We start from the raw sequence: 25,836 nt of genomic DNA on the forward strand, positions 1-25,836 counted from the left end.
ATATATATATAGGCTTATTTCAGTCAACAGTACCATAACGTTGCTATTTTTTAATGCACGTTCCTCTTTTCCAAGTTTGCGACTTAATTCAGATACCATTTCAAGTTCTGAAAGGTCTGAAATTAAAGCACCTGGAAAACCATACCACCAGTAGATTAGAGTTACTTTCCCATGCTGCTGCTGCTGACTGATTTAAATCTTTTCTTTTCAGGTCTAAACACAGTGGAAGATGCATAACTTGTAAGTTTGATAACTGGTGCTTATGAAACAGTGGTTACTTTGTCCCTCATGGTGAATGGTGCCAGGAGAGGCAGGCTTACTATTATTAGGAAGTGGCAAATCATAATTTTGTGGCAAATCATTCTTGATTCATCTCCCAGTACATTCACATAATACAAAAGAATCTAGGAAAAAAAAGTATCTTCTAGCCACTAATTGCTCTTATGACAGCTCCAAACCACACCAGTAATTCATGTTGCCAAAGTAACCTCTAATTTCACAATGCAATACATGAAATTGTATGCAAATAATATACATTCTTTAAATGTCTTGCTGAAGCTCAGCCAGACCCAGTCAAATTAGCCAACACAAGCATAAGCCAACACAATTAGATTAGCACAGTTTTCAAAGAGAGTTGAATCTGCAATTTTACTCAAATTTTACTCCTTGGATGCACTGGCAAAAGTTTCCCAGGAAATTAGCAAATTTAAAAGGGAAACCATGAGAAAAACCAAACAAATAAACAACTAAACAAAACAATTTTTCTCCTCTATTTCTGTAATCCTGTTCTCTTGCACAGACTGATTACTGGAATTCAAATAATTTTTTCTAATTCATCAGAGGGACTTCTTAAAATGCTCCCTGGTCATACCCAGATAAACCCAAAAACCCTTAAAAGTTTTTCATTAAAAAAACCCACCAAAACACCCCACCTCAAACACCAAACCCCAAACCCAAACCCACAACAGGAGAAACAGACTCACCCCAGAACAGGTATTCTATCAACATCAGTGAGAACTCATTTGGGAAGTGACAGACCCAGCTACCTGCTGCCTGCTTTGGACTCTAACACTTCTTGATTACAGACAGAAATTCTATGCAGAACCTCAGAAACCTTCCTCAGCAGAAATTTGATCAGAAAACTTTAGTTTCAACAAAACAACAGAGAATTACCAGCAAATGCTCTTCAGTAACTACTTTTTGTCCTGAATCCCTGTCATTTACTCTACAGCTAATATAACTGTCCACTCTTAGGTTTTGATGCAGAAAGCCAAGGTTTTGCAGGATTTCAGAAGTTGAGAATATTTCTAAGCAGAAGAGAAAAACAACAGGGAGAGATGTCATGATTCCCAAAGCTTAAATGATGTTCTGTTGAGACCAGCTAGAGTTCAAAGATAAATTGGAGAAGCACATTATTCTCCTGATTTAAAAACACAGTAATAGGATGTTTTGTTATATCAAAATGTATGTGGTTTTATAAGACAATGAGACCTTGGAGGAACAAGTCAAGTAAGAAACCAAGAAAAAAATTATCAACATTAATTCTTAGTGATTTGCTATTATTAGGAATGGTTGCCTTTCATGGGCACACCTCTCATTGGTCAAAAGAGCTCTGTCCCTGTGGCAATGGGGAAAATTGAAGTTCAAATATTTCGCTTTACATTTGACATGGAAACAAAATATACAGCTTGAATAAGTCACTCAGTTTCTAGCAAATGACAGAGAGAAGTATCTTAGGTTTGCCTACAACAGTCTAACAGGACGTATTTTCAATGAATCAGGCTCCATGAGCAATGTCAGGACATGGATAAGGCAAAGACACTCTATTTTCAGTATTAGCCTACTCTTGAGGCAGCACCTGTGTTATAGTGCAGAACAACTTGTTCTTGGTAACATATACCTGATCACCACAATAATCACATCAGTAATCCTGTTTAGGACTGTCATTCTTGTGGTTTCAAGGTTGCCAATACACAGAATCTGACACTGCAAGGTTTGTCAGTCACACTTAGCCTGACCAGTGAAGGCAGAAACAAGTGCTAAACTGCCCCATGAAGTACAATGATTTAAATACATGCAAGAAGTGAGATCTTTCAGTAGCTTATTAATATGACAAGTTTATCTTGTCCTTGTTTTGTTAATATAATTTGAACTGGTAATTCATTCTTGTCATTACAATTGCATGGCTTTTTCTCAAGTCTAATAATTATGTCTAAGATAAATTGGTCCTTCAGAAAGTCTATCTGAATCTGAAGCTGTTCTCTGTGTAAATAATACACATTGCTCCATTAAAGAGAAGTATCAGCTTCAGTGTTCACAGTATTTGGAATTACTCAGAGGCAATGAGGAATAAGGAAGATCATTTTCAAGCATATTAGCTGATGTGTTAACTGGTACTGGACTAGATTCTATGCTTATATAGGTCAGGGTAGCTCCACAAAAGCCAAAGAAATAACACAGACTTATCTCAGCTGGTCATCTAGCATACTACTCTAAAACTGTGTGTTGCATAAAATAAAAAAGCAGTCCTAAGATGCCTCACACTTGGACAACTGATGAAAGAATTAGGAAACACCAAGAAAAAAAATTCTATAATGAAGCTGTAACTAAAATGCCTTGAAAAAAAGTCTAGAAAGAGCAAGGCTGGACAGATTTTATAATAATTGAGTCGTAAACCCAAACCATTTACAGCTCTGTGTGGTTAATGAATGGATAATGAATCTACTTTTCCAGATTGATTTGTTTTGGCAGGAATGTCACTAATACCATATTTTTTTGCAAGGAACATATAATACTCTTCTGACAGAATAAGCTCAAATTCCTTTGACAGAATAAGCAGTGATATTCATGCCATACTGACTATCCTGAAAGTTTGTAAGGGATCTGTGATGCCATAGGGACTTCAGTATGTATCTCTTGCCCACCCTGTACAGAAGGGATATTTGTTTATATCAGGTGATAAAAATAACTCTTTCCCAGCTGTCAGCACCTTTGCACTAATCTCTGCACATTGCTTTCCCAAGTTCAAGAGTGCCATAAAGATGTCCTGAGGCACTGGTTCCACTAAAGCATCTGCACACTAGGCTTGTTCCAATTGCCGACTCCTTGAAGACAATGCACACAAAAATGTACCTATGTCATTTGTAGTTCACACAAACCATCACTCCATATCCCAGTGACAGAGAGGCTTGATATTAAAAGCAAAGGAGACTGTGCTTAAAAATTGACATAACTTTAAAATGAACAGTTGTGACCTTTTATCTGTGCTACATTGTCTATTTAAAATCCAATCACTGCAAACACAGATATCCGATGAACATCAGAACAATGACAGGAGGAGAAACCTAATGAGGTAATTACTGAAAACGGAGCAGAATAAACCAGCTACTCCCAGTATCCATCCAAGGGGAGCCATTAGTGCTATTAGTTCTACTTAATTCCTACCATTGTGGAGTTTGACCCTTAAGAAGAAAAAATGTGAGCAATAAACTTCATGTTTAGCTTACAACAAACACACCAAACTAAACTGAATCACTCACTATGATGTCTTGAAAGACAGGCAGGGAAAAAAACCACATGAAAACATAGCAAACACATGAATACAGAATTACTGTTTTTTAAAGTAAGAACAATATTTTCCAGTTTCCTAGTTGTCATTTTTCTCAAGTACTGGCAGACATGAAAATTTGTTTTTTATTTTAGCATGAAAACAGTTCAGTGACTTTTGCCATTCTATGGGAAATCTTTGGGACTTTAGCTAGAAATTCTTCACTATTTAAATAGTCCAGTGTTCTTCTGATATCAAGCTGTCTTTTTAGGATTAAGACTGATATTTATCCCCATACAAAGAGCTAGCATAAGATCTACACACTGTTTAGGTACACCTAACTTCTACAGAACCCATTGTTTTACTGTTAGGATTGTCATCTAGCATGTTCTCTATAGCAAAGGCCTAGGGAGAAATGTTGCTTTAAGTAAAAGTTATCGAACTTCTCTACCAAGTTAAGTACTCCCTGCCCACTGAATTCCCTATTTTCAAATAACATTAGAGAATAACACTGCAAAGTTATTAAGCCACAGTATTTCATAAGGTGTTTGCAGGTAATTAAAAGCTCAGTGTAAATTTTGTGCTGTAGCTTTTAATAAGCTCATTAGCAGTCACATAGGAAGTCCATATGCTGATTACTTGAGAAATTAATGGCAATGGGTGGAAACAACATCAAAGAGCAAGAGGAAAGCTGAGGAATGATGGCTTTGCTCTGTAGTCTGGGGCAAATTATGATACTCTTCCGTGCCTCAGTTGCTTTGTCAATGTTGTGAGGAAGACACCACTATTTACCTTATTACCAAAAGCCTGTTCCCAATAATTACAAGGATATTCTAAGAGGTTCAGTGATATTTGTCATAAGAGTGGAAAAGCCGTGCTGATTCCTTGTTTCATATCTGCTAAATGCTGAAAGAACCCCTCTCCTTATCCAGTGTAATATGAGGCACTCATAGAAAGAAATAGTAACAAGAGAGGAGACACTCTAGTATTTGAGAATATTTTAAGAGAGGAAAAAATGCCATAGCATAATTCTTCTCCCAAATATGTTTTGTTCTCTGTTATTTCACCATACCTAGCTGCTATTCTGGCTTTCTCTACCTCTTTTTCTGCAAAAAGAATGTCCTACTCTAGCCCTCCCCTACATGAATAGGTGATGTGTGTACAAACAAGAACACTAACATGTCCTGAAGATGTGACAGTCTGCTATGAAAAGCAGTAGGTTTCTTGAGTCTGTAAGCACACCCCTCAGCTAATGTTATTCTTCCTCATTCCTTTCTCAAAAACTCAGTAGGGAACCCAAAGAGTGTTAAAATACTTCACAAAAAATAGTAATTTTTTATGACAAGTAACAAGAAGGAACATATACATTCATCTAACATCAATATTTCGGATATTCCATCACAAATTAGACACACCAGAAATATATCAATATGAATTTTTCTCCTATTTCTGAAGATCCTTAGGCATTCTTCTCTTTCACAGAGTAAAAAATAGATGCTTTCTTTCTCTGTGTTATTTCTTATGATTTTTCTCTATGCAGACTCAATACTACACAGCTCATACAAAGTGGACAATGTAATGATCACAGGTAGCCCTGTATGTAATTAATGAGGATCTCTAAGTGGTTGGACTCTAATAACATTTCCAGGTCCTCTGTCATAATTAACATGTGTTGCAGGCACATGGGTACAGAATGTGATTTGAGAACCAGCAGCTGCCACCAGGAATTAGTTGTTACTAGGTAGAAACATATTTAGCCATGACTAAATGAGATAAGTTGATGGTAAAAAATTGAAGCTGAATGACTGCAAATGCAGACCTCTAAGGGTAACATAATATGGACCTGGTCTTTCAGTCTTTGTTTGCTTGAGTAACCTCTTTATTCTCAATAGTCTAATTCATGTGACTGGGAATCCATCACACAGCGGCTTCAGAACGGAGATCTGAGACTGACAGAATATTCACTTGCAAGTGATTTCAGTTCTGGAAGCTCCTGGCAGCAGGAGGGAGTACAAAGACAAAGAACATATTTTCTCTTGAATATGTACTCGTGGATGGTAGAGGCAAGCACGATATTTTCATGCAAGTGAGCAGCTTACTGGCATGGAGGCCAAATCACAAAAATGAGTTATAACTCTCCCCTTTGAAGAGCCCTAGAAATAATTTTGAAAAGACACAGGAAAGTATAGATTTGTGCCAAAGCCTATTACAGACCAAAAAAGAAAAACCCAAAATGATTAGTATCACATGCAGCTCATTTATTTAAGACATATGCTGCAGAATCTTGGCTTGCATTCAAAGGAAATGCCTGGCTTTTAGGAAAAAATACTACTTAAGATTTCTGATGCAGAACAATATAAGGGACAATTAAATTACAGTCCAGATAATTAACAGTAAGAAGAATGGCAGCAAGCATTACACAGTGTTCTCTGACAAATATAAACAAATCAGAAAATGGATTGATGAGCAGAAGTCACCATTGAGAGAATTAATTATGTATCTTTTTCCTAAGCTATGGTTATGAAGCACAGATTCCTGCTCACTCCCACAGATAACAGGAGAAAACAAGGAAATTCTTGGCAGGTCATTTTAAAGTTTCTTCTTGATCTCAGTTATTGCCCCAGGAGTCCTGTGGCTGCCTGGCTCATGTCCAATTGGAAAAATCTATGTGATCCTTTTCCAAATGCAAAAACATACCCATTTGTAGAAAACTTTGGGGAAAGAAGAAAACTCTTAGAATTGGTTTTAAAAATGACCATTCAAAAATTTTAAAAGGCTTAAGAAATCATACAACTGCCTTAGCATGTTCTTTATGAGGCACTATGCCACTGAGGTAACAAAAGTAGTTTTTGCTTACCAAAAATCATGCCCAGAAATGCTTGATAAAATAGCAAATTTAAGAAAGTGCAGCCTCTTTCTCCATGGGAAGCATTCATCACAAATATCACCTCTGGAAATTGTTAGCAGTGTACAGAGGATCTTAAATACAGCAGCTTGCAACAGGTATCATGACCTATCTTTGAAGGACTGGAAAATATAACCTCAACCCAAACCAAATTGTGTGAGCTCTATTCTCAGTTCTCCACCTTTCTGTAAAAATATAGCACAAGCAACATTTTCTGGACCAAAAAGTATAGAGACTTTCTAGAATATTCTGGATTCTGCCACAATAGCTTTTCAAGACAGACCCATGACTACAATAAAATTCAGACATCATTTGGTCTCCATAGAGACATGAGACCAAATCATGATTATAACTTTTTTCCATAAAATGGATGCAAGCATCTATTCATACACAGTGGGATTAGAAATCTTTATTTTTTTGCTTAATGATTCTGCCTTGATGACCACTTTCTTTCCTACTCCCTTTCTCAAAAACTTAACAAAGCTGGCATATTCATGTCTTTGAGCTGAAAACTTTGCTGACTAATAATTATTATTACCCAGCTTAATCTTCTTCTGCAAAATCCTTTTCTTCACCAGACAGTGAAATTCAGAGTGAGAACCTAGGCACCTGCTTCTACTAAAAAAATGCCTTAATGTTATTAACCACTGGCATCATCTCAGCAATGGCAACCAGCTAAAGCAGGTTTCTGCATGCATAACACTGGTTCATCAGTTAGTGATTGTCTCCTTAACATCATTTGTGCTACTTATAACGTGTCCGAAGTGCTCTGGTGGTCATTAATTTACATCATACAGATTTTTGCAAAAATTATGGAAAGCCATGACTAAACCAAGAGTAATCTCTCAACAACTAACTGTCCTTGTCAAAGGCATCCCTTTGTTTTCCAGCTGCTAAGGGTGGGATTTAGCCATCTAAAAAAATAAGCATCTATTTTACTATATTTTAGGCCTACTTCTTTCTCAGTGTAATAGAAAATACATTTCCAAAATGGAAATTTTTATGGGGAATTTTTCTTTTAGAGGTGTATTTTAGCACAGAATAAATCACCTTCTGAAGACAGATATTTTTGACCACCAGTTATAGAGCCATGGTAGACTACTAGCTTAGAGCAGACACCTAAATTTTAGCTGAGTAATACCTTAAGTTTCTGATTCCACTTCTGTGTTATCCCTCACTCCCTCATTTTCCAATATAAAACCCGGATCTCCACCTTACTAAGCTTGTTAACTTTTCTTTTCTCTTTGGTGGAACAACACTGATGTATATCAAATGACAATCTGTCCCTAACTGCAACAGTTACTTACAATTCCAGAAAAGATAAAATAAGAAGTTGCTATTGTATACTTTCCTGAAGACTTTCTTGTTTGAACTCCTCAGGAGCAAACATCATCAGGTTTGGGAGTTCTGCCCATAAGCTTATCAGATTTAGAAAGCTGAGTGGAAATCTCATCAGAATAGGTCCAGACAACATCACTCAATTTAGCTGTGTAAAAGAAAATCTTCTGATGCTAATAGTCAGAGGTTGAACTTCCTACAATGTAGCTGCTGACTCAGTCACAACAGTCACAGGTCTTGATATTAGATCTTGAACTTAATATAGTATTGTCAAATTCACCTGTTTCCTTGCTGTAATGAAGCTAGAACCTTTCCTAAATCCTTCATTTTAAGGAGTTTGTCTATATTTGTTACAAGAGATGCAAACTATAAGGTAATTGCTAAGTTAGATTTACAGGTGATTCAGTTCTGGAAAAAGAACTATCAATCAGTTAAACTAAGACCTTCAAGGACATTAAAAGTTGTTAAACTTACTTCTTTCCTCCCTAGCCTATTCAAAGCCAGACTACCAAATCCCTTCCAGAAACAGAAAACAGAGCCTATTAATCTCCAAAATGCTCGCAGTCTGGCAGCCCCAAAGATACAATTTGGGTTACCAAGAGGATGAATCACAGTAATTCAACATTGGTTCTTTCAGGTTTGGAAGTGGTTTGCCATAGAGGATGATTAAAAGTTACATGTGATAAAAAACTGTGAAACAGTAAACCACTTTTAAAATCCTTGTTCATACACACTGAAAAAATCCACAAGGCAGACAGAAAAAAAATCCTGTATTATTTAAGTTTGGAGTTATGTTTAATGAGAAAAATCAATGGAAGATATACTAATGGACTTTTTATGTGGGTGACCCTATCCTTTTTTTTTTAAATTGCTAAAATAAAAGAAACTTCCAGCATTTAAAATTCACTCTATGTAGCCCATGTTTATAAACACACTAAACAAGATATCCCTGTGTCACTGGACTGTACCTGAGGATTTAACTGTATGCTTTGAAAAGAAACAGCCATAGTAAAAGATGAGTGCTTCTCTTGAAAATTCAAGTTCTCACAAAAGACATACACTCATTTTGGTCTGCTGAAACTTATATTTGGGCAAATCATTAACACAGGCTCCCTTCTGCATAATCAGAAAGAAACAGCCATAGGAGGTGAATTCTCCTGGCCTGCAGAACAATCCTATTTCCTAAGAACTTCTGTACAAAGGAAAAAAAAACCCCAAACTTACCTTTGTACTCAGCAAAGTTTATCTGGAGTTGGGCTGTAAATTAGGCAAACCCACTGGGTACTCTTTATGTTCTCACTGTACTACATGCAAGTAAATCAGGTAAAAAAGCAAAAGGCAAAAGAAAAAGCCCTCAAACTTAAAAAGGTTTAGAAAAAGACTGTCTGTTTCTACTATGCAAGGGCTGCCATGCTGTGGTTCTGTGTCATTGCTTTGTGTTTGAGACCCTTTGTGTAGTAGCACATTGTGTGCTGGAAACTGCTTTGCAAAGTGATTGCACTGAGACAAAAGATGTATTAGATCAACATGTGTCCATCATTGTCAACAGAGACAGCCCCTAGTATCTTTCCAGAATATGTTCAAAATACAACAATCTCCTTATGCAAATGTAAGCCAGACTTCTCTGAAAGCCTTCTCCCACTTTTATAAAGAAGGTGTATGTATTTCCGTATTCTTTTATATGAAAAAAGAAGAAAAATCATAGGATTCTATTTCACTTCCTAGTGGGCAACACAAAATGGAAAATATCAAAGAACTAAGTCCCAAGTGCTGTGCTGTGCTATGGAGTTCACTCCATAGTTTATACAAAGGAAGAAGAAAAAAGAAACCAAGAGCTCAAGAGAGAATGGTTATTGCAAGTCAGGTAGGAGATAGTAGCGTTCCTGTGTTTGCAGAGGGAAAATAGGGCTTTCTAAGTCAAGATTACTCAACTTTTTTTTTCAGAGATGCCCAACAAGAGTTTTTATTTATAGCCAAATACAGGTTGCACTAATAATGTAAACTAACAGTTTTCCCTCATTTTGTTTCCCTGCTTACATGTGTGAGAATGTATTTTGTTTTTTAATCTATGGTTATTTCACAGACCTAGTCTGGCTGTCCTACAGGACACCACGGGCCCAAATATGAATGGCTAAGAACCACTGCACTGGGGCCTAGGATTGCTAAAGGAATTCAGACGGAAATAGACTGTGATATCTGACTCTTAAAAAGAAGTAAAGAGTCTTTACTTCTTAAAGAGTCTTTACTACTTAAAAAGAAGTAAAGAAATTGTATAATTTAGCAAAAGAAAGCTAGTACGTAATCTATCAGGAACTACAAGTTAATTATATAAACTTTAGTCTCTTAGCAATCCTTTAAAAGTGGGAATCAAAACAAGTATTACTGTAAGATTTCCTGGAATCTACCCAGTTCCTGACCCTGCATCCTTGACCATGGTGAAATAAGAAGACTGCAGTCCTGCCATGTCTCACCTCCAACCTATTTTGTGATTACACATGTACTACTACATGACAGCTCTCAGAAAGCCTTGTTATAAGGGACAGGCAGGTAAAATTCCTATTTCCCTGGATCTTGTTATTTTCAAAGTATTAAGACTCATTTGTACATACCAGAGGCCTGAGTATTAAAATGGCTGTGATTGAATTTTCCTGCACTTTTCTAGGTAGGAAATCTAGCTTCATAAAAAGCAGGGAAGCTTTTCCTGGAAGAAGGCAAAGAACTGATCTGTTTCACAGGTAAATAAACATTTATGTATGACCAGTCTTGCTGGGTCAGACCAAAAGTGTATCTAGTTGTTATTCTCTGTAACAGTGTTGATGATTAAATGCTCAGGGAAAACTGTAACAGCAAGGTGGACATATATGATCAATTCTTTTTAACATCCCCCTAACCTCCAACCACATGCAGCTCTGTGATTTCCTGAGCTAGAAGTAGTTTCTATGTCTGTAAATACTCACAGTGAGTATCTATCTCTTACATGAATTTGCCCAGACTTCTCTTAACTCCCATAAGCTTTTAACATGTGCAATGTCCTTTAGCAAGGACTTCCATTGCTTGTCTACATGTATGGGACTGACAGAATGTGTGAAGAGATTCTTCTTTCTAACCCTTTAAAATTGTAGGTTCATTCCTCTCATATAGACCAGCCCTTATAATGGCTGGTTTACAACACGACATTTCAGTAGGCTGTCTTAACCTTTCAAATAAAGCAAGAAGTGCTCATGATTTTAGCTCTAAATGTATATGGGTTTAACCCCCAGAGCTGATGTCCAATTAAGGGTGTTCTAAACAAATGTCATCTTCTATCACTGTTTCTTCCATTTAGATTTTAAGATTCCTGTTCCTGTACAATTATAATGGCATTCATTATCTTCAGCATAGATGCATTTCTCCTGGACTATCTGACTTTTCTGTAAGGTCTTTTTATCCTTCAGGCTGTTAATTACTGTCTTGCTTCAGGTCTGACATTCATTTTCACAGGACTCCTCATACATTCTTCAATCACATATTTTTTTTCTCTCTTCCCCTCTAATTATTCTCAGCCTTTCCATTTCCCAGCCAAAGCAACTATAACTCTCATTGCCATTATATGATCTTTTTAATGCCTTTCTGCCTAGATAGATTCTATACTCCCTGCAACATGGCAAACAGACATGTTCGCACTCAACTGCTCTCTAGTGAGTTTCATTGTCTACCAGACTCATCATATCCAATGACCAAACTGATTTCGTGTTGATTGCCCTTGAGTAACACTTCTGTTATGATTCTTCCTACCTGTCACCAGCTCTATCTTATGGGATGCAGCCAGCTAATGACCCCCTCATTTCATTAAACTGCCTGAAGCAGAGTGCTGTGAAAAAAACATTCTTAGCACCTGCACGGTTGGAATGTCTGAAAGGAATTTAGCCTAAATAAGAACAGGAAGAAGGATGGTGGCTCATGGACATGAAGCAAGACAAAATACTTGAGTCCTTGAGGTACTGTAAGACCACTGCCATATTCAAAATATCATACAAGCATTGCTTTCCACTGTATGTTTGGGGAGGGAGCAACTGGGAGCATTCAGAACAGTGCATGTGCCTTTTGTCAGCCCAACTCCACACGTTTTCTAAGGCAATTCATGAATGCCTCTGCCTGTTACACAGACCATCAGTGTATATCCTGTTAATTTGTTACAGGTTTCTTCTAACAGCACATTGATGTCATGTAAATAACAGGCCTGCCTACAGGTTTTTCCTATCTAGACTGTTTCTCAGTGGAGAATTGTGCATTTTGGACAAAATTAAGTACATTTATTGAAAAAAATTACTTCATCAAAAAAACCAAAGCACTACTCTTGCCTTTGTTTTCTAGAGTAAAAAAGCCACACTTTTTGTTTCCTTCCATTTCCTTTAGTTCCTCTACTCATTACAATCGGATTTTTCTGCACCTCTCTTCAGTTCGAGTTCCTTTCTACTCCAGATAATGAAACAGTCCCATTTCCTCTGGAAATACTTCACCAGGCACATGCAAGAGCCATATTAACTGTTTTTCACTGGATGGTTGGTAAGAATCCTTTCTCTTTCTCATCTACCCAGATTGTGCCTCTCTTCAGTGGTTGCTAACTGAATATCTTCTAGTTTATAAATTAATTTCTTATTGTTGTTCCCAAAGTGCCCAATTGTTAAATCAAATTCCATTTCTATTACTTGACACTTGAAAGTCACTATTTTTTTCTGTATAATATACTGATACCCTTCTATAGTGGTAACACTTCCCAGCTTCCCACCATTAACAAGTTTTACTAGCATATACCTACTATGTATTAAGTTTACTAACTATTTGAGTCCTAAAACCTTTCCACAATGCATTCTGAGTCTGATGACCTCTGCTTTCAAGACAGCTTGTCATTAGTTCCTTACCCACCCTTCTTTTCATTACTAAACTCCATCTTCTTCAGTAAATGTCCTTGATACCTTTTGTTTCTATAGTTAAAGAATCTTACATTTACATCCATCCAACTGGGTTGCTTCCACAATTCACTCTCACATTTCACATTTCTAGTTCACAGTTAGCATAGGTGAAGCCGTCTCGTGCGTGAGCGTATCCACTAAAATCTAGGAACCTAATCACGAACAATTTCTCCAAAGAAATTACAGTTGAAGCAAATAGCACTTATTGCTGTTAAGAAGTCTGGTATGATGACTAGAATTTGAATATCTTTTGGAGAAGAGGTTAGAAATAAGCAGTCTCAGAAGATTTCAGGACACTGCAGAAAATACGAATCCTAATTATAGGTGAATATAGAATTATAAAATATTATACTTCCAGGCTTTTTTTTTTTAGCTCAGCTCACCCTAGAATGATTCATTAAGCTGAACAAATATAGGCCTCACTAGCCAGTGTGGCAGACCAAACTGTCCAGAAAGGAAAACCAGAAACCCCTATAACAGGTTACTTCATATTCCTTTCTTCAAGGTTGGCTTTATTTCCAAATAAAATAAACCAAAGTCAATAGCATCCAACCTATATGGGGAAAAATGTCCACCAAGTATCATTCTTTCTCTCAGAACAGAACAACTGATTTCCTGCAACAGACCTAAATTCCTTTTTCTTTTTAAAATACACCTAATTAATTACCTGATGGGTAGTAAAGTAAGGACTGTCTATATCTAGGTACCATCCTAACTTTACAGCAAACAAGTTGGCTAAGTTACACCATCAACAACTTCTGAGTTGTTGACTGAATTCATTGAGGCAGAATTCTCTGTATTTCTCAAGCTGCAATTAATGAATAAATAAACTCTTATCAAGTAAAAACTTTGGAAAGAATTTGTTTATGAGCAGTGAGTAATAAAACAATCTGGGTCAAACCAGAAAATACCTAAATGATTACAGAAGAACAATATATTTATTCAGAAAAGATTGAAGGAGATTAGCCTTCAACTACACTGAAAAGAAAGATAAGTGGAAAAAGCAGCCTCTCCGCTAGAAAAAAAACACAAACAATATCCTAACTGATTTTTCTTAGCTGACCAAGAAATAACAGTGTAAATACAGACCTAAATCCTCCAGGAATGCTGGTTTGCTTGATGTCATCATTTCACATGTCAAAGCTGGGTACATTGTCCATAATGTGTTAGCTACTACAAACATTATCCTGAGGTGACACAGAGCCCTTTATGGTCTGGCTTCTTACAAAATGCACTTAAGCTTCCTTCCAGAACATAATGTAAATTGGGTAGCATTAAATAAAAATGAGTTGCTTTTGTGTGACCCCAATCCTTCCTCAGTCACTTGTGCCCCTCTCAACCCAGCATAATTTCAGAATGACTTCAAGATCTTCTAACACAGCACAGGGAAACAGCTTGCACTGAGCAGCAGGAGAAGGCAAAAGTGAGCTTTAAATACTGTTTCTACCTCCCCTTTCCATGGTATTTACATTGTGGCTCCTGTCCAAGGCTCTGGTACTCTGATTTCAAAGCAACAACTGCACAGCAAGAGTGCAACATTTTGCTCTAATCTACAACACAAATCTCATTGAAATGCAGCAAAGAGCCTGTATGGGCTTTTTTTTTTTTTTTTCTTTTTTTTCTGTAGATTCACTGCAGCCATATAGATGTCTTAAATGTGCCGCTAAAATGGTTCACGGGACCTGGCAGCACAGCTAATTTCACTTTAAGAAATGCTGTCAACGTTAATTCCATTTTAGAAATAGACTTGTTCTTGCTTCTTAAAATGATAGTTTACTAAATATAAGTTGCATCTCACAGTTTAAAGTATACTGTCAGATTTCTCTGGAATTATTGAGCCTGAACAATTAAAATAGGCTATTTGATTTTCATGTTAGCCAAACATTATTTTTCTTGCTTCAGACACCTATCACAGAAAAATCATTCCATGCCCTTTTTGCTTCCCATCCTGACTCCTCACTTTGAGCAAAATCAAAGATCTTGCTATTCGGGTACACAGGTATGAAAAACACTTCTATCTTCCCTTCCCCTTTCTCATCACAAGTTTTTAAGGAGCCTATGTAGCATCTATATGATGCTTGCACACATGTGTGTCCATGACAGTTCTTCCACTGGTATATGCTTCCCTACATGGAAAAAGCTGGTGACTCGCAGATCATGACGTGGAAGGCAAAAGCAGCTGAAAAATTGTTATACTGGACTCCCTGGTCACAGGTTAGGGAGAGCTGCAATTACTTTAAGTCTGGCAGGATGATGATTTTTTTGGCCTAAACAATAGCAGGATGTGTTTTGCAGGAGTCTGATAAAGAAAACTGCTTAAGATACACTGCAGAAAAGTGTTCTAGAAAGTGTCTTAAACTAGAACTAGCTCAGTTTCTCTTAAAGAATCCCCATGAAAATTTCCATTTAAACAGCGAGATAAGCTTTATTTAGTATTTTAATTATGCCACCTTCTCTTTCCAATTAATCTTTGCCTTTGAATGCAGATGTATCATTTCACTGATAACAGGAGTCTTTGTCAGAGAATGTTTAAAGTCCAGCTATGATATATATTGTGCTAAGCTGGTCACAGGGGCATGATTTCTATGCTGCAAACAAGGCTATACAGCAAAATTGTTGAAGGAGGCAATGGAGGGTTTTGTAAAGTATAGAACTTTGTAAAAGAGTAAAAACTTTGACCTAATATTACAGAAGGCTTTCACATAACCATTGGGATATTGGGAAAAATAGTGGAATTTAAAGCTAGTTGCAGTTTCAGGACTGACATTCACCTCAAGTTTCTTCTCCAAACTATCTCAGGCCAGGAATATGCAACCACTTTGCCGCATATGAGTAAGAGCAAGCAAGCACATGGGATTGAGCCACAGGGCTTTTTAGCCAGGGAGCTGAAGTGATAGGCACCATCCTTTTTTGAGTTGCGTTTAAAGCCGATGTTTGAAAACCTCAAGACATGTACTTTTTATAGCAATAAAATTGTAATGCCACATCAATATTTGAATAACCAGTGCTACTTTTTAAATAAAAGCATATCAATTTTCAAAGTGCCATCACTGGCCAATGTGGCCAATCTCACAAAGTGTACAACATGCGGTCTGCACTGAAGTCTGTCTGAACCGAGTATGTCTTTTACCTTGCCAAGATATTCTTTGGCACTGAAGACTGGGCCCTGGTTCTATACAAGTAATACATCTAGTAGTTTACAAGATGTATATTGTTTATAATGGATGCATTTATATTTTACATGCAGAATAGGTCCCAAGGTAGCATTTCTTGCAAAAATTTTTACGGAGTTCAGTTTTGTCTTTTCCAGTAAAGGACTGCAGTATCACATCTGTTACCACTTTTGCAGTGTGATTTGCAAGGAAATAATACAAGCTATCACATGCAGTATTTGTAACTGTTTCTGAGTTTTTACACTATTTATGGTGCCCTGTCTCATAAACTCTTGGTCCCACTCTCACTTAGACTCTTTGGTGCTTTCTCTCTCATCATGCCTCATTGCATGAGCAGTTGAAGTCAAACTTCAAATAACAGCACCCATATTATCATCTCAGTCTCTGCTTATATTTCCTTCTGCTCTGATGTCTTTAAACTTTAAGCTATATAAACTACATTATGTATACACTATTTAGGTTATATAAACTACTAGTATCTACTAAAGTTTAGAGAAAAGGCAAGCTGTCTTGTCTACTTTTTAGGTAAGGAGTTTTCTTTCTCCCAACAAGTATCTTCATTAGCCATCTCCCCTTCCCACCTGTTCATTCCCACTTGACTGGCTAAAAGTGAATTATTCCACTATTTTTTTTCTTGCCTACTTACTTAAAACAATGGAAACTTGAGATGAATTGGATCCATGGGTCCACCTTTAATATCAACAGAACAACAGGTACAAGAAACAGAATACAGAATAAACAGGGCAAGGTAAAGAGAGCACTAAGAATCCCTGAATTAAGGAAAACATACAACTTCTGGATGTAACTAAGATCCCCAAGCTACACAAAGATTAAAAACTCCTGGCACTTCCCTTTCTGAGACCTGAACACACAGTACTGTCTGTACTATAATGGGCTTTCCCTTGGCTGTGCAAATCTTGAATAGTTGTTCTTGAAGACTCCAGGTGCTACAAAAAATAGGGGGAAAAATAAAACCAATTATGGAAAAACAATGATTAAATAATGACAGTATTTCTGAGAAATAAAGTATACCAAATATGACTTGCACATAAGTGGAAGAGCTCTCAGTGAGGATGTAAGAAGCACTGCATGAAATAATACAGCAGTATGAAAATAGGATCCTACCTGAAAACTTCCAGGTAAATATTATTCATGGCTCTTTAAAGATATGTATTGTGTAGAAATAAACAAAGGAGAAGGAAGGGAACATTTTAGGCTAACTATATCCAGCAACAACTGGGATAACATTCAGCTGTCAGAGGGCAGCTTAAACCAAAACAAAAACTGCCCAGAATTTCACCTTGTTTCAGCTAACAGGGAAAGTCCAGAAAGAATTTTGCATTCTGGCCATCACAACTACATTCCCCTTTAACCATCTTTTCCCAGGAATGGTTACTTTTGAGCCTTCTGACACAACAACATTTGTGAACACATAGTATCGCTTATCACCACAGAAGACAGGTCAGCCTAACCCAAGGCTGGCTGGAGCTGCTGCCCTTTCAGGCCACACCTACAACAGCACATTGAATTGAGCCAGGAAGCATTTCGAGGCTATGGAATTTGTCTATACCATAAAACTGCCAGCATGTTTTCTGGCACGGTTTTGACCCAGGCTTGCTAGCACTCTGCTAAACAGTTCCTGGACAACGTTTAGGACTTAGCACAGGACAGAGACCTTTCCCAATACAAAATCTGGATGTGTCCCTCCTCTCTCAGAGACTAAGAGTTTAAACATATGGACAAAAGCTATTCCATGCCAGCTGGACTCAGTGCGACAGGACAGTCTTGGTATGTTTAATTTACTAGTATGAATGGGTCCAGAGAAATCCCAAAGCCCTGCAGTTCTCAGCTTTCTATATTGCTGTCTTCAAATCACTTGTTGCCTGACACACATTTGGTTTTCATGCTGAGATGAGGAAATTTCATTTTCAATATTAGATTTACTATCGTTATGTAAAAGGGCTGTGTATTTAAAGCAGCAGCTACACATTGTCACCAGCACCTGAGAAAGGAATCAAAAATAAACTTTGATGTGGCTATCATACCAATGAAAAATACTCAGATGAGTCAGATGTGACAAAATCAGGCCCTGAAATTCCTGTGATGAAACATTTGCTACATTTGCTATCTGCTATCTCCACATGCTACTCTTAAGTCTCCTTCTATTGCTTCAGCTTTCACCACCTTTCTTCTGAACCATATATTTAGTCATTCTTGCACTGATGCTATAGCCTTAGTCACTGTTACAGGATATTTCTGCAATATTGCACTGCCTCCACACTTGCAAGTTACTGCAGGATACCCCTTAAAGACTCCAATATCAAGGCAATTTTCCTTCATACTGGTACTCCCACAGACCCTTCTAACACACACACAAAATTATTCTCATTTTAAACAAACCCCTTTTTACTGCTGTCCTAGTTTCAGCTGGGATAGAGTTAATTGCGTTCCTAGTAGCTGGTACCGTGCTATGTGTTCAGTATGCAAAGAATGTTGATAACACTGATGTTTTCAGTTGTTGCTCAGTAGTGTTTAGTCTAAAGTCGAGGATTTTTCAGTTTTTCATACCCAGCCAGTGAGAAAGCTGGAGGGGCACAAGAAGTTGGCACAGGACTCAGCCAGGGCAGCTGATCCAAACTGGTCAACAGAGTATTCCATACCATGTCACAGTCACATCTAGTATAGGAACTGGGAAGTGGGGGTGGGGAATTGCCACTCAGGGACTAGCTGGGTGTCGGTCGGCGGGTGGTGAGCAATTGCACTGTGCATCATTTGTACATTCCAATCCTTTTATTACTACTGTTGTCATTTTATTAGTGTTATCATTATCATTATTAGTTTCTTCTTTTCTGTTCTATTAAACCATTCTTATCTCAACCCACGAGTTAAACTTCTTTTCCCGATTTTCTCCCTCATCCCACTGGGTGGGGGGGAGTGAGCGAGCAGCTGTGTGGTGCTTAATTGCTGGCTGGGGTTAAACCATGACAACTGCTAAAGCACTGTTAGGGAGCTTGTAGAGAAAAAAAATCAGGTGCCTAAAATTTATTGATTTTCTTTTTTTTCCCCCAACTGTTACTGTAGTTTTAATTATTGAATGATGCCATTGGATTTCCTCATTCAGCTCATAAAACATAGTTCTCACTTAGTCCCTAAGCCCCTATGACAATTTATAGAAAACAGTTGATGTGGAGACAGCAACATTTTGTGTATCAAATGAAACTGTCACACACAGTTCTAGAAAGGATATGCTGATGGCAGCAGCTCTTACACTGTCTTCTCTAGAAGGATATCTTTAATTTGTGTGTGATCATTATACCTAGTCCATGAAGTCTATGCCTAATTTCAGGGAAAAGCTGTCTAAGCAGCAAAAGGCAGTGCAGTGCTCTTATTTCATATTTGCATCAATGTGCGGTAATCTGATAGAAACTATGCAAGTATTGCTGTATGATTGCAGTTAGAACATTTTTGTGTAATAAACAGATTAGAGAGGGAAAACTTGATGCGTTATTCCTCAAACAAAATTTGTACTGAAATCAGTTAGAAAACACTGAGAGTTCTTATCAAGTAAATTTTAATCAGTCAGTTAAACAAATTTGACCCATCTTTGCAAGTCTTATTCTGTTTTCTAGGAATCAATATCTCTGCTTTATTTCCCCCCCCCCCCCCCCCCCATTCTAATGATTTATTTTGACAAATGTTAGCTAACAAATTCTACTGTCCAAATTAGCCTATATTTTCCCCAGAAGCTCTAGCAGCCTGTTATTTCTATTAAACCATTGACAGAGTTTACAAAAGTAATGCAATCTTTTATGGCTTCACAGCAACAGGGTATACAGAATGTAGTGATTTATACAGTGAATACAGTGACAGATTTATAAGATTAAACTTAATTTTATTTTCTGATTTGCACCCCTGAACTTTTAATAATTTTCTTTAGTGTGTATTTTTGTCAGAATTACTATTGACAAGCCATTTTTTTTCTAATTCAGTGTAATCTGAGATCTAGCAGTTTGAAACCAGAAGGACCTTATAGCCTTTCAGTCCCATCCCTTTAGTATTACTAGCTCAAACCAAATGGAGGAAAAACATATTGCTGTTTATTATTTTACACTGTAAGCACCCTAAAGCCCTCTGATGGACTTGTATACTATGCACGTATGTGCCACATAGAGACACAATTCCTTTCCAAAGTTTCTTATAGTTTCTGTTGACAAATCAATACCTTTTTATGTAAATTGCCTTTTTTTAATGGATTTCTCTCCTTTAAAATGTAAAAACCCTCTTAATATGCTGTTTTGGTAATGTCCATACAAGGGTTGTCACTTTTATAACTTGCTGTGAAACAAAATTTCAGGGCCAGCTTGTGGTCCTATGACAAGGTAATGTGCTATCACTAATGAATATAGACTTGAACTCTGAATGTCTCTCAATTCCAGTAAGAAATATTGTGGAAAGAAGGTGTTTGGCTCAGAAGGCAGAAACTCCAAACGCTACAGTGCTCCCAGCAGGCTCTTTCTGACTAGATGAAAAAGATATAGGGGTAAGTACTAGAGAGAGCCCCATCCTCCCCAACTTGAACAATGAAAGAAGACAATTCAATTCAGGTCCTTCGAATCCATGAATAAGACACCATTGCCTCAAAGCAAGAAGAAAACGAAAACAAACAAAAGACCTGCAGGGCATCCTAGTGTGTAAAACAGCACCTACTTCAACCTGTTAACCCTTGCTAGTTCATCTGTGATAATCACACAGTGAATTTTATTAAGAAATAATGACTGCTCCCTTGGGTGCCTACGCTGACTTTCAAATAAACTTCAACTGTTCGCTGGTAACTGTATGAGAATCTTACTCTGAGGAAATCAGCCTTTCAAGCTCCAGCATGCTTCAAGTTGAACACAAAGTATCATGCTGAAAGGGCTATTAAACACAAAGTTTAAATGTCTACCCAAGAAGAATATGTACAAAATTGTAACTGGACAAATGTTGGATTAACTGTGTCTCTAGCTAGGGAATTTTAGTGACTTAACAGTATTACTATTTACACATTTCTGCATCTTACTGCCAGGCAAGGACAGCAGAGCAGCAGCATTCTGTGTATTTCTTCACTGCAGTACACGGCAAAGTAATTCAGTTCTTATCTGTAAGATAAGATACATATAAATGTGTGTCATTCAGAACACATTTTAAAGTTGCACTTCCAGTTTCTTCTGACTATTCAAACCTGTGAGATTTTCAGAATGTTTTATTTCATGTATGCTGAATGTCATTTATCACATGATGTCACCAAATACTTTGCCAGTGCTTTTGAAGGAAGTGTTATAACCTCAGGCATGTTTCTACTCAGAATTAACATCAAATCACACTCACTATGATTCATTCAATTTTATATTTTCTGCAGTATAAATGGTCTTTCATAAATGCAGTTGGAAATAGAAATGGATATTGCAGGAGTACGATTCACTTTAGGAAGACATTTGCATAATCAAAGAAGAGTAATAAAATAATATAATATAGACAGATGTTACAGATACTGCATATTAGGAACAATACAGCTGTTGATACAGCTTACGAGATGTGGTAATAGTGCTCTGTTTCAGATTTTGTGCACTGGAATAGCTTTCTGAGATACTTAACTGATTTTATTTAAGGTCCTAGAGGTACAACAGTCAACTGATTTACTAGCAAGCATAACTTCAACACAATGCTCCAATGCAGAATACTCCATCTAAAAAGTGCAAACAGTAATAGTGAGTTGTTGCAATTTTGCTTAATTTGGCAATAACAAGGACTTTTGAGAACTGGCATTAAAATTTTAATGGGAAAAAAACCCAAAAAACAAACAACCAAGATGCAGTGCTGCCTGGGGTAAAAAGCTTTAGCATGAAAGTAAGATCTGAAGTCCTGTCTCTAACCCTACATCCTGGAAGGTGATTTTAGGAAGGTCTTTTCCATGTTCTGAGCCTCTGTTCCTTCTTCCCTAAGGGACACAGAGCCCCCGTGTTTATTTCAGCCACTTCAATTGCAAGTTTTTTTCAGGCAAGGACTGTCAGAGTCTGTTTGGACTCTGCATGTTATTGCCATGCAAGAACAACAAAATGTCCATTTTTTGAGAACTGGAAGTTTATTCCAGCTGGCAAGATTACAGCTGCTACATCCTCTCTATGCCATGGATAGCCCTGAACACATTTAGATTAATGGACTGCTTTGAGCCAAGCACATATTTGTAGTTGCCGTGGAGAGGCATTATGAGAAATATACTGGTGTCAAACTAATCACATTAATACAACATTGTAAACTAACATTGCTGCTTTTGCTAGGAGAAACATGAACAATAAAATCTATTATAGATACTTGGTGATTAAAAGAAGAACTGTGTAATATATATAATGTGAACTATAATGTGAACACAATTTTATTGCTCCATTACAAGAAAATAATAAGGTAAAATCAATGTGAATTACCATGTGATCTCCAGCATTAAAGTACTACAATGAAACTAGCAAGCTATTGCAGTGAAAGCATGCACATGACATACAATTATCTAGTATGTAGCACTGTCATATTCATAATAGCAAGAATCTAAGCTTAAAGAGGGAGAGAAGTTGAGAGGCAAAGAGTCTGTGTACCAATTCCTAGAGGGCACAGAACAACAAATTATTTGAGATATCAAGGGCTGAAGCCTGCCTAAAAAGATAGGAATGAGATATAGCCCAGGAAACTCTGGTAAAATCACCTTTGTGCCATATTAAAAAAAATATTCAATTCATCTGCTGTTCAAAACATGTTAGATTAACTGGTCATATTTGATCCAAGGTTTCCTGAGATTTAATGGCTACTCATCATTAAATAATTTTTTAAATTACTTGTATTCATGTACAAAAAAGTAAATCTTGGTTAATAAGGCTGTTATGAATATCTCAAAAAGGAAACATTGCTCAACATCTTCAAGCACCAAAGGAAGAGAGCAAAGACATGAAGCTTTAACTCCAGGCCCCACATTGTTAAATGTTCTGCTGTCATCCCCGTCCCCCCTCCCCCCCCCCCCCCCCTTTAAATGAGTATCACCCAATCACCCAAGAATTAGGAGATGTGAGTATGAGGGTCTCCTGCATAAATAAGTTTTGGCTATCCTTTCTTTCTGAGGAAAGTTTGTAGAAAAAAACCACCTATTCATTGGCATCACACTTTCCTTTCTACCATCTCTAAGGTGTAGGTAAGGGATGAGGGGTTTTGTACACTTAGGCAACACAGCTGTTGCACTCTCTCTTTCCACACATTTTCTTCCTCAGCAGAAGGAAAATGTTTCAGGTGTTCAGGATGACAAACATAACAAACAGAGCAAAATATTATGCCTTCTGTTATGCATCCACTATCATAGCTGCTACAAGAATTTATGTTTGTGGGCAGAAAACAAATCCTAACTGGTTCTTTTTAATAAAGTGTAATAACTTTCAATAGCCTGTATATCACACAGTTCTTTATAACTCACTGCACAGATATCAATACGTCTCAACCTGTGTTATTTCTTAATGGAATTTAATGCAGAATATATACTCTGCTGTATTTCAATACCTTAAAAATACTGTCTATACTCTATTATTCAAGACAGAAAAATGATGCAGGAAATAATTAACTGCTTTTTCATTACTATGCCATACATATATATATATATATATATATGTATAAAGGTTATGACATTAAGTGCAAACCTACAGTAGATTAAATGCTATCTATCAAACTGCTACAGCTTGCTTAGTTTATAGAATTATTATTTTTGGCTTACCCAAATCTGTAGCTTAATTCTTTTTTCATTTTTGAAAACCGTTTTTACTTTGAAATCGATCCCGACTGTGCTTACAAATGCAGATGTAAAGGAATCATCAGCATATCGGAACAAAAAGGAGGTTTTCCCAACACTGCTGTTGCCGATAATGAGCAGTTTGAACATGTAATCAAAGTTCTGGTCAGATGTATCTTTCTGGCCATATCTGGAATCTTGAGCAGATGCCATCTGTAATTCAAAATAAAAAGAAATAGTTTATTGTCTTTTGTATCATGTAAAATTGGAAACGTATATTTTATTGGAGTTTTTAATACCAGATATGAATGAACTCAAGAAGAAGTTCACAGACGTTTACTTCTTTTTTATGATTCTTGTATCCCTGGTAATAGTCCTGATTGCAAAAGGAGTTGTAAACATCACTGGTGACTGGTACCAAAAAAAAAAAAATAATTCTAAAAATCCAGGACAGGACAGTTCTTGAGTGTATCATTTAAAGATCCACACTCAGAAAATGTGAAGAATGAAATAGGCAGTGAAAATATAAACAAAGATACTTCACTTGTACAGAAGGAAATAAGAGAAAAATGCTGCATTGTGACATAGAAGGTATATTTCCAAGCAAAAGCTTAGTATGTTTTATATCTGATAAAATTTTTAAACCATTTATTTTATTGTAAATATGCTGCTGTCATTTGTAATGCCTATAACCTTAAGCAAAACATTTTGGCTTTGCCAGCTTTCAGTTATCATACCATTAAATAATGAGTTGGGTATATACCTCTTGGTTTTTTCTAGTTCTAGTCTATTCTATACTTTTGGAATTTGCAATGTTAATGCATCATCATTAGTGGCAGTTGTCAATATTTTCAAATTTGAGTCCTTAAAATACAGATTCTAATCCATATAAAACTCCTGAATAAGCACAGATTACTGAATACTCCTAAATAGCAAGCTTATTTTGCTCTAGGGACTTCAAAGATCATGGTTTCCATTTATAAAAAGTACACTTTTGGTTTTCAGGAAAGTTGCAGAGTTTAATTTGAAAACCCAATCAAAATTGTAGCTGGCATGCTCAAAAAACAGATGGCAAACATAAAGAACATAGAACTAGGTAGCTTTTCACCTCATATGCTTTTTAAGTAAAAAAACCCAAGTATTTTGGGAGCCTGACAGGATTTTAAATTCTTGGAGTTTGGCAATAGTAAGGGCAACACTTTTGTGCATCTGATATCAGACAGAAAGACAGACATCATATCCTAACATAAAGGTTTATAGAAAAGCAGCTCACTTCAAAGGTTTCCAAGTTAGACATCTCAGAGTGCATTTGGGCAATCAGACAGGACAGCTGGAACCAGGGTGAGGACTATACACTAACCCACCTTCTCAGCAGAATTTCAATTACTGTATAAATTTTCTGAGCTAATTCTGCTGTCTCATAGTACAAAGATGAGTATGCCAGCTTCTTTGGGTTACTGAAGAGGCATATAGAAGTGGGGACAAAAAGTCCTGAAGGAGACAATGGAAGTAGCAAGCTTTTGAGAGAAAACTCAGTGTCAGATATATATTTCATAAATAATGCAGTAGGGATTATTTAACCTTTTATTTCGTTAAATGTAGTCTTGGGTACCTATGTGCTTGCTCCCTGAGTGTCTGCATTGGCCTTAATATTCATTTACTTCTCTCACAGACAAGCAACAAGGAAGTTTTAGAACAAAAACCTAAATATTACCAACCATACACAGCACTAATCTTTCATCTTTCTGATTTCTATAGCAAAAGACAGACACAAATCTTGTCCACCTTCACTACTCTCCCTTATTGTAAAAATATTTGGGAATATTTTGCTTAGAACATTGAGATAAAGAAAATCAAATGCTCTTTATACCAGTCTGATCACAACTGGCTATAAAATAGTAAAAAGGATGCTGATGTTGTGTACAGTTTGCAACATCAAGTCAATAAAGTCCAGCAGACAAAAGACTGTGCAGTGTCTTGGGATGCCAGTGTGTAATCTGCACACTTTCCCCAGCAGCCTGATCAGCCCTTCTGGCTCCTCTCTGTAATGCAACAGATGAAACCAGTAGTTACCACTTCTAGCAAGAAGAATAGTAATTTTCTTTCTTGATTTTATCTCCTAG

At 36.9% G+C, this 25,836-nt stretch overlaps 1 protein-coding gene across 2 annotated transcripts in view; it reads right to left on the reverse strand.

The window, feature by feature from the left end:
- Positions 1-25,836, reverse strand: part of RAB3C (RAB3C, member RAS oncogene family) — a 136,333-nt gene that overhangs the window by 102,463 nt on the left and 8,034 nt on the right. For both annotated transcript variants that reach the window (XM_049795398.1, XM_049795399.1), the window contains exon 2: positions 23,699-23,926. In XM_049795398.1, coding sequence (XP_049651355.1) covers positions 23,699-23,926 — 228 coding nt within the window. The remainder of the gene's footprint in view (positions 1-23,698; positions 23,927-25,836) is intronic.

This window comes from Accipiter gentilis, chromosome Z (assembly GCF_929443795.1).
Source record: "Accipiter gentilis chromosome Z, bAccGen1.1, whole genome shotgun sequence".
In the NCBI taxonomy this organism is placed as follows: domain Eukaryota; kingdom Metazoa; phylum Chordata; class Aves; order Accipitriformes; family Accipitridae; genus Astur; species Astur gentilis.